Raw genomic sequence first — 10,133 nt, 5'->3', positions numbered from 1 at the left:
GCCATTTTGACTATGTTAGTCCTGCCAATCCATGAGCATGGGAGATCTTTCCATCTTCTGAGATCTTCTTCAATTTCTTTCTTTAGGGATTTGAACTTAAAAGATGTTTTTAAAATTTTTTAAATTATCTTATATTTATATGTATATTTTATACATATATGTTAATATACCATGTGTGTCTGTTCATGGAGGAAATAACAAGGATTCAGATCCCCTAGAAGTAGTTTTACCAATGTTTGTGAGTCACCATGTGTGTGCTAGGAGTAGAACCCATGTCCTCTGCAAGAGCATTCAGTGCACTGAACAACTGATATCTTTTCCAGAAGCTGTTTTTGTTTGCATGTTCATATGTTTGTATTTTCATTCTAAGATACATTATTTTTAAGATTTGTTTGTTTTATGTATATGAGTGCTCTATCTGCATGTACACCTTTATGGTAGAAAGTGGCTTCAGGTGACATTACATACAAATGGTTGCAAGACACTCAGGAATTGAACTCAGGACCTCTGGAAGAGCAGACAGTGTTCTTAATCTCTGAACCATCTCCAGCCCCATGATTAGAATTCTTGAAGACATCATCTTAAGTGTTTTAAATGATAAGAAATCATGTATGAGCAATGTGGAAGCCTATATCAGTTTAGAAGCACATTTTTATAGTGAGATTTGAAACAATACTTTTCAGAATTTGTAAGAAACAATTTTAAAACATTTAAAATAGAGCTTTGTGTTCTTTAGAGCATTGTAAAATAGCTTGAATACAGACTTTAAATGTAAAGACTTTTGAATTCAGAAGGAGAAACCATGACAAGGAAGCCTCTACCTTTCCCCATATCCATGCTATAGCTCCCTTTGTGATAAGTGGTTTTCTTCCATTTAGAGCGTACTCCTTCCACGTTACTGCTGATGGCCAAATGCAGCCTGTCCCTTTTCCCCCCGATGCCCTCATTGGACCTGGGATTCCCCGACACGCTCGGCAGATCAACACCCTCAACCACGGGGAGGTGGTGTGTGCAGTGACCATCAGCAACCCCACAAGGCACGTGTACACAGGTGGCAAGGGCTGCGTTAAGGTCTGGGACATCAGCCACCCCGGCAACAAGAGCCCCGTCTCTCAGCTGGATTGTCTGGTGAGCAAGCATCAGGTTCACCTGAGCTATTTTCATAAGCAGAGAGTAGAAGCCCCTCTGTTTCCTATATTAGGTAGTCAAAATTCTGCCCTGTTCATTCTTTGAGCAGGATTCAGTTACTGCCACTACACTGTTTCAATCCTGGTGTCTTATTTTTGGAGATGTTTTGCAGTGGTTTGGAGTTCACTTTGTACACATGATTTCTAAGATGGTATCCTATGCAGTAGAGAAAAAGTAGTTAATGTGGACTCTGATCCCAGCTATCTACTCATTGTTAAATTCCCCTGTAAACTTTAGCTAAATATCAAACATCAACATTTGCTAATATGGCATTTGAAACCCTTCCAAACTGGTCTGGTATTGTCAAGAGGGTGGGGAGGTAGCTTTTCCATTCTGCCATAGCTGTAAAGAGTGGAACAGAAAGAATTGTTTCCCAAAACACTAAGCTACTCCATCAAGAACCTAGAAGCACCTATTTGCCTTGTGATTGCCAGACCTGTAACTGGGCTGTCCTGACTGTATATCTAGATGATGTTATTCCCAAACAAGAAGGGCAGATAAAGACCTAACAAGCAAGTGTGTGTGTGTGTGTGGGGGGGGGGGGATGCTTTTGTTGTGGTAGTGCATACTTATACTGAAAGCACCCTTTGTCCCTCTATCTGGGTTGACTTAGATGGAGAGTCACCTTTTGGCCTTTTGATTAAGAAAGTTCCATAGGACAATAGCTATGGTAATATTGAGGAAGCCAATCCATTAAATTCTTAAATAAGTACTCAGAACTCATTGGGCAGTATCAGGAAAAATGAAAACAAAAGCATATTTGGTGGGTCTGCGCTGTCCTACGGTAGATGACGGCGCGGGCAGTGTTCTCCACAGGAAAGTGCACTCACACCTGCCTTGCACCTAGATGCTTTCAAGTCTGTCTGTACAGTTGCAAATCAGGAATACAGCTTAGCAGCCCTGTGAGTTTATTTACTCTTTGGAAGAAGACAATGGCAGTTGAACCCTAGTCTTTCCTGGGGAACGGAGTGTTCATGAAATCTCTCTCTTGAAGTTAAAAAAACAGAACAGCATTTAGGAATACACAGTATTATCAGTTAGCAATGCTCCACAGTGATTACATTTTGCTATTTCACAGAATAGAGATAACTACATCCGTTCCTGTAAATTGCTACCTGATGGCTGTACTCTCATAGTGGGAGGGGAAGCCAGTACTCTATCCATCTGGGACCTGGCAGCTCCAACTCCCCGAATAAAGGCAGAGCTGACATCCTCAGCCCCTGCCTGTTACGCTTTGGCCATCAGCCCCGACTCCAAGGTCTGCTTCTCATGCTGTAGTGACGGCAACATCGCAGTGTGGGACCTGCACAACCAGACCCTGGTGAGGTGAGTACAGGGACTCTCCTAGGGAAGCCTCACTTAAGAGCCTGCTGTATGTTGAGTGTTGATACAGAAGCCTGTGGGTGACGAGTGCACTTGGCACATGCCAGAGTGTCACCCATTCTTTCGTCCACACTGAAATGGCAGATGTGGCTGTGTCGAGGGACAACATAATGTGGAGTAAATTACAATACAAGAGTCTCCAGTCTAAATGGTTTGAGCTTGACCAGAGTCTTGTTTGTGCAGATGGAAATCTACTGACACAAGACAACAAAAGAACATTAAAAATAAGCTTTCATTGCATTCAAACCACAAAATAGCTTTAAAATATCTGTATTTCTCATAGCTAACTAAGAGGGTCATTCCACTTGGAAGTACACAGGCCTCTGGTTGACTTCTAGATCCTCGCTCTTCCCTCAGCAGCTAAATACTAGAGTCATTCCAGAAATTATTTTTAAGAGTAAGCACTTAAGTCAAATGTAGCCAGCTTTTGGGAGGTAGAGATTTAGATTTTAAGACAAGACTATATGTACCTCTATCATCCTCTCTACTTTATAGATGAGAGCCGAGGCAGAGAAGTTCCCTGTCTCTGGACCTTTAGTCAGACCTGGCATTCTGCTGTATGCTGGCTCCCTGGAGTCATGGGGGGGGGGGGGGCGTTTTAGTATGGACTGGCTATGTGTGGCCAGTGGCTGCTGTGTGAGAGTCCTGTATCTTCTAGGACACAGCATATTCTCAACAATCAGCAACTTGACCGTCACTAGGACATGCATGGAGGGAGAGGCTGGAGGGGTGCTCATTGTCCACAGGGGAAGATGTTTGGAATGAAGAACTAATAATTCTTTGAGTTGAAGAGGTGATAACAAGTCAGGGTGAAAGATAAAGGTTGTGACAGTTGTTTGAAGAGACAAAAGGAAGAAAGGCATCACAAAGACTCCTTCATTCCAGGTGATCATGGAGAGGCCAGGTAGCACCATTGAGGTCCACTTGCTGGGCATCCGCAGGGGATATTGGCCATGTGGGAGAAGAGGACTAGTAGGGACAGGAACTGACGTAGTGATCGTGCTTGGGAGAGAAAGGTTTCTGGCTCATATCTTGGCTAGGAATTCAGGGTGGCAATGGTAATTTTTTTTCTTTCCCTTGCACTTTTAAATTCTAAGCTTGGTGCTCTGTGGTAATAAGGTATGTGGGATCTTCCTGAAATTGAAGTTTCTAAGCCATTCTATTCTGGGTCTTTCCTGGTTCTGGAGGTGTGGGTCCTGACCTCTCTGATGTGCCCTGGCAAACGCATGTGCAACATATAGAGTCAAGTTTTTGAGAGTCACTGCGTGCACACACACACACCATCTGCCAACCCCAGACTCCACTGTGCTCATGTTCTCTCACTGAACTGACTTTGTTGCCTCATGCCCTTCCAGGGGTCAGAATCCTTGCCACCCAGTTGATTTGGGTTGCCCTTTGAACATGGTGTGAAGGTCCCGTGTAAGAAAAGCCTTGTACTGGGCCTGGGGGCTGGCAAGTGTCTGTCCTCCTGGACTTTTCTCTGTCTCTACCTAACACCTCTGAGGTCAAGAGGCCTGTTTGACCCTTGGTCTCTGGGAGTCCACATTTTCTCATGCAAGGCCCTTTATGATTCAGAAGGGCTGAGTACACAGAGTTCATAACGTGCTAGCAGGAAGGGCCCTGCTGGAAGATTATCTTCTAAATGAATGTGTTCTTGGAATAACCCTTTGACTTTCTGTGGGTTCAAGCCTTGGCCACTGAAGGACTGGCCTTTATCTTTCCTTAAGGAAATTGGGTTTTGTGTGTTTATCTATATTGTCTCTTAGTACTTAAATTCTTTTCCAGACCAGGGAAGAGTTTCACTGGGTCTGTTTAGCAAGGGGCCATAGGATACCTGGCTTCTGGCAGCATCCTGCAAGCCAGTCCATTTCTTTAGGCCTTGGATCTTGAAAAAGGAAACAGAACCTGCAGGGGCTGTTTCCTGTGCTCCTCAGGGGAAGGTTACTTTGATACTGCACACCAACAAACACTGAGATGACACAGTGAGTCCAAAACTAACAACACAACAGTGTTTACCTTGAGCTCTGGCAGGAAATCATTATTCAGTCTGGTTTGTTTTATCAGGCAATTCCAGGGCCACACAGATGGAGCCAGCTGTATTGACATTTCTAATGATGGCACCAAGCTCTGGACAGGCGGTTTAGACAACACTGTGAGGTCCTGGGACCTGAGAGAAGGGAGGCAGCTGCAGCAGCATGACTTCACTTCACAGGTGAGTGCTTGTCTCTGGCCTGCTGTGGAGACAGAAGGGGTCTGTGGATCATTTTTCCACCTAGCATCAGGGTACCATAATAAGCAGATGTGTTTAAAACCACACACACACACACACACACACACACACACACACACACACGGGATGGTTACAAAAAATCCTGTGAGTCAAACCATGTTAAGATGCTTTATGTACACATGGTTTCAGTGAAAGGAATTTATACAGTAGAGCATATACAGGTTTACTTCAGCAGGAGAGTCTGCTGTGTATATTATCACCATCAAATGCAGAAGAAGAGTGAAATGAATGTTAATTTGTTTCAAGGAGTCTAAGAACATGTGGATACCTGTCTCCTTTCTTAACCTTAACAACCATGTTGAAGTCCCAACACTGAGAGGGCAAGTGGACTGCTAACCAAGAAGCTATTTGCAGTTGATACCCACTGGTAATGGAAAATCGGTTTTCTCCGATGGAGGGTCATTAGGTACATCTGCTACCCTCTGGCCCCGTAACTCAGAGTAATTGACCAACACAAACTCCATGGGGCATTGGGAGATAGAGGGGGCTTTTTTAATGTCCTTTTGTTTGCTTTGGGGTTTTTGTTTTTGTTTTCTTTTGACTTACTGATGTTTTGCTTGTTTGTGTTTGTGATAGAAGGGTAGGAGGGAGAATATAAAGGTGGTTGGGTAAGAAGGTGGGGGAGGGGACCTGATTAAAATATATAATCATGATCAACTAGATCTTTTGAGACTTGACTCAAACGCAAGGCAGTCCTACTACTTCAGCCTCCACAATACTAGGATTAAAGGTGTACACTACTATGACTGAGTAGAGTTTTAAAATAATATAAAAACATAGTAACTTTTGGAGAATGTGGACTTATTTGGCAGAAGCAGTTCTCACCCTTTACTGGTGTCTTCTTGGTAAAACTGATCTTCTGTGTATTACTCAGCCCCTCCCCCCTCCCTGCCCCCCACTTGCTTGCTCATGGCGTGTTTTTTGTGTACAGGTAAGCAAAATTTAAAATTCGGGTAAAAATGGAAAACAACTACATATATTGTTTTAACTTCCTTCCTGTGATAAGATATGACAGAAAGCAGCTTAGAAGGAAAATAGTTTATTTAGTTAACTATTCCAGATCACAGTCCATTGTTGTCAGAAAGTCACAATTCGGGAGCTTAAGACAGCTGGTCACATTGCATCTGTAGTCAAGGGGCAAAGAGGAAGGAAGTACCTCACACATGCTGGTACAATATCTGTGTTCTTTTCATTCAGTCCAAGGCTCAGCCTGTGAAGGGGTAACATATATTGTGGGTCTTCCCATTTCAAATAACCCAACAAAGAAAACCTTTCACAGGTGTGCCTACAGGCTGACCCAATCCAGGTAACTCTTCATTGAAATTCTTCCCACACAACTCTAGGTTGTGTCAACTCTCACATATACTAATTTAGGTGACTATTGATTTTAGTTTCACAACTTTTCCTATTCTACCATTCTGTAGAATATGCACGATATTATTTTTGGTCACCAGTTTTAAACTTAAGAAAATTTCAAATGTCTATAAATGTCAACGTATACAGGCCTATATCAAACACAGACAATTACATTCCCTAGCCTAAGCTATTGGTACCTGGCTAGTTTTGTTACATCATCCTCATTCCAACCCTGAATTACATATCCTAGACATTGTATTTCCCACATAAGTATTTAGTTAGTGTCTCTTTTTTTTTTTTTTTTTTTTTTTTTTGGTTTTTCGAGACAGGGTTTCTCTGTGTAGCTCTTGCTGTCCTGGACCTCACTCTGTAGACCAGGCTGGCCTCAAACTCAGAAATCCGCCTGCCTCTGCCTCCCAAGTGCTGGGATTAAAGGCATGCGCCACCACGCCTGGCTTCAGTTAGTGTCTCTTAATGACAACTTCCAATGTTATTATAAAAGATAACATCTTCTTTCACAGCATGAGTGGAACTTTTAGTCTCCCATTGGTTCCGTAGAGGATTCTGGGCTGGGCTGCGTCCCATGCCCCTTCCTAGTCTGCATTTGGCAGATTAAACCCGTTTTTCGACCCCATGCTTACGCCACTTGTTGCCGTCTCACTTCCTTAATTTATTGAGTAAAGTCATCAGGGATCCTGTCTTACCCATAACAGATCTTCTCCTTGGGATACTGCCCAACTGGGGAGTGGCTTGCTGTGGGCATGGAAAGCAGCAACGTGGAAGTGCTGCATGTGAACAAGCCTGACAAGTACCAGCTGCACCTCCACGAGAGCTGCGTGCTGTCCCTGAAATTTGCTTATTGTGGTGAGTTCAGCCGCCCAAATGGGGAAATACTTTTTAAAATATGCTTAGAGATGGTATCTGGGGGGAAAAAAATGTGTTGCTCCATGCAGCTGGATGCAGTAATTCTATTGCCCCTCAGAGCAGAGTAATGTGTGTCTCAGCCTGCTTTGTTAATTTGAGAAAAGTCAGCAGGCACTGAAATATATGGTAGGGGTGGGGTGTAATTGCTGGTGCTCTGAAGTGTGGAGGGTAATGATGTTTAGAATAGGACCACAGTGAAATCACTATGTGCTGACTGTATAACGAGGATCCAGGGTCCGAAGGATGTTAGCTGCACTCAGATTCTTTTTCCTGAATGAGAACAGAGAAGGGAAAGTCCATGTGGAGACTGGTGTGCTTTGTGTGGCCACATACTTATTCATTGGCTGTGAGGATAGATGGGTGACTGATAGTATTTGCACATTCTGTATGCATCTGATAAATGAGCATTTCTGATTAGTTCAGTATTGAATTCTTTTGCTCTCATTGTTTCCATATGAATGAAAATGCCTATGAGACTTGAGTCATGTACTGAATGTGCATGACACACACATACACACACATGCACAAGTACAAACATGCTCAGGTGGGTGTCAAAGCCAGCTATACTCCTGCCACTCAGCTTCTTGGTTTTGAGGCAAGATTTCTCACTAAACTTGAAGCTTGTCTTTTGGCTACACTAGATGGCCAGCAATGTCCAAGGCTTACCTGTTCTTTGACCTTCTCACACTTGTCCATGATGCTTGGATTCCAAGTATGCAAGGCCACATGCTAGGAATCTGAATGTGTAGACATGCTTGCACATGTTTATCCACTCAGTAATCTCCAGCCTTCTTTGATTATGAACAGGATCACACCAAGGAGCCTAGATGTAAAACTTGCCTGGATCATAGACCAACCCTTTGGACATGGAACTTAGTATGATAAAAATGTTCTCTTTTGGGGATAGCTAGATCATTTACTGGATAAAAACAGTTGTTATTACTCAAGCACAGTGACATGAGTTCAGTCTTTGAAACCCATGTTAAAAACTAGATGAGGTAGCTCACATCAGTGAACGCAGCATTCCTACAGTGTGCTGAGAGCAGGAGACAGGAGAATGGCCCCGGATGTTTGTAGGGCAGCAGTACAAACAGTAATAAAGATCTTGTCTCAGCAATGGTGAAAGAAAGAACCAGCTTTACAAAGTCGTTCTCCTATGTTCACACATGCTCCCTGGCCTGTGCATTTGTACTCATAGACACAAAAACACATGCACTCATACCACACACTAAAACCAGTGCTATTTAACTAATTCCAACAGGGGGGATTTTAATATTGCTGAAATCACCTGTGCCTTTGCTAATTCTAGGCAAGTGGTTTGTGAGTACTGGAAAAGACAACCTCCTAAATGCCTGGCGGACACCGTATGGAGCCAGCATCTTCCAGGTATGGACATGCCTACCTCGTGGCCTTGGAATAGCTAGTGAGGCTGTCTCCACAATGGAACACATTAAATATTCTCTGCCTGCTGTTTTTTCTTACAGTCCAAAGAATCTTCATCAGTACTTAGCTGTGACATCTCTGTGGATGATAAATACATAGTCACTGGCTCAGGGGACAAAAAGGCTACCGTTTATGAGGTCATCTACTGAGAACACCACGGCTTCATATTTACAGTTGGATTGGGCCAAATGTTTGGAATTTGTAGAAATAGAAGTTATAATTTAAAAAAAAAAAAAAACAGAAACAACATCAAGAAACCTGAAGAAACCTGTTTCCAGATCTTGACACAGAACTGCTTTGAGTCTACAAAGAGAAGGCAACGAGCCTTATGAGTAGACAGTCTACCTTTGGGCACCACAGTCACACAGTCACATAGGTGTGGGATAGAGGAGCTACTACCTGCTGTCAGTCCTGCCTTGGCCAACTGTGAGCTTACCCTTCTGTTCCTTGCAGTTCAGTTCACCTTGAGTCCTTTGTAGAGCAGTGGTGTCTGCAATGAACTTGTTTCTTGGTTTTGCATCTTGTGATTTTTTTTTTGTATTTTTTTGTTGTTTCAACATTTGTATAAATTGTAAATATATTTGGTTTATTACAGTAAAACCTTTAGTACCAGTAAGTGGTCTTCCTCCTTGACTCTTTTTAATCAGTACGTTTGAATCCTAGATGTGGGTTTTGTGAGTAAAGTCCATACACACATAGGTAAGTTCTTAGTACACTTGATTTTGCAGAAATATATTCGAGTGTGAACATCTGCTGTATTGGGACTGGTCTCATCAAGTCCTTGGGTAATCAACGGAGACTTAGGATCAGAACTGCAATTGTCAGTTCATGACAGCTTTAATAGAAGAAATTGGAATTACTTTTAATACTCACTCTTTGAGGCTCTTGTGATTAAGACTTAAAACTATTATTATGACTGTTATTTTGTTTTTAGTACAGGCTCTTATACTATATTTTATGCTCACCTTGAGCTGCTAACACTCCTCTTGTCTTAGCATGGACTACAAGTGTGTGCCACCCTTGTGACTTTTTCTTAGATAATGTACCAAATAATGATCCTGTTTTCATACATTTTCATGCCTCCTGCCTTCTTTCCCCCTCATCCTTACCCCCAAAGAAACCCCATCTGATGTATGTGGTTAAATCTAAGATTGTGTGGTCACAAAGTAAAGTTCTGTCTTTTCCTAGTATCCTACTGACAAACCAAGCCATTATTATAGGAAGGCCCAGTCTTATCTACATTCTTTCTCTTGTATTTCAAGGAATATGTTGATGATTTGTGTTTTGTTTTCTGATGTGTGCTGTTCAGAATGCTCTGGAGTTCATGTCCCTAGAAAACTGAAGTGGAAAGTCAGCTGGTTATGTCTCATTAGTACTTACTTGATCTATTATACTGATTTCCTTAATCCAGCAAGCTTTCCCCATTCATCTCATTAAGACTGTCCCTGCAGCTCTGGGCATTGCAGTCTGGCATTAATCTTTTGTCCTTCTCTTTATAGACACATTTTTACTAATTTGATTAGGTGATATCTGTAACCCTGGGCTCTTA

At 42.5% G+C, this 10,133-nt stretch overlaps 1 protein-coding gene across 13 annotated transcripts in view; it reads left to right on the top strand.

The window, feature by feature from the left end:
• Positions 1-9,184, top strand: part of Tle1 (TLE family member 1, transcriptional corepressor) — an 85,322-nt gene extending 76,138 nt beyond the window's left edge. For 12 of the 13 annotated variants that reach the window (XM_021200883.2, XM_029539476.1, XM_029539479.1 and 9 more), the window contains 6 exons: positions 879-1,128; positions 2,267-2,514; positions 4,636-4,783; positions 6,931-7,081; positions 8,451-8,527; positions 8,626-8,822. In XM_021200883.2, coding sequence (XP_021056542.1) covers positions 879-1,128; positions 2,267-2,514; positions 4,636-4,783; positions 6,931-7,081; positions 8,451-8,527; positions 8,626-8,733 — 982 coding nt within the window. In that variant the 3' untranslated portion in view covers positions 8,734-8,822. Of the gene's footprint in view, positions 1-878; positions 1,129-2,266; positions 2,515-4,635; positions 4,784-6,930; positions 7,082-8,450; positions 8,528-8,625 lie in introns of all 13 variants that reach the window. The other variant, XM_021200871.2, reaches the window with a different exon arrangement.
• The last annotated feature ends 949 nt before the right edge of the window (positions 9,185-10,133 follow it).

This window comes from Mus pahari, chromosome 6 (genome assembly GCF_900095145.1).
Source record: "Mus pahari chromosome 6, PAHARI_EIJ_v1.1, whole genome shotgun sequence".
Lineage (NCBI taxonomy): Eukaryota > Metazoa > Chordata > Mammalia > Rodentia > Muridae > Mus > Mus pahari.
The sequence above is the reverse complement of the archived record's forward strand: the minus strand, read 5'-3'. Positions and strand labels throughout refer to the sequence as shown.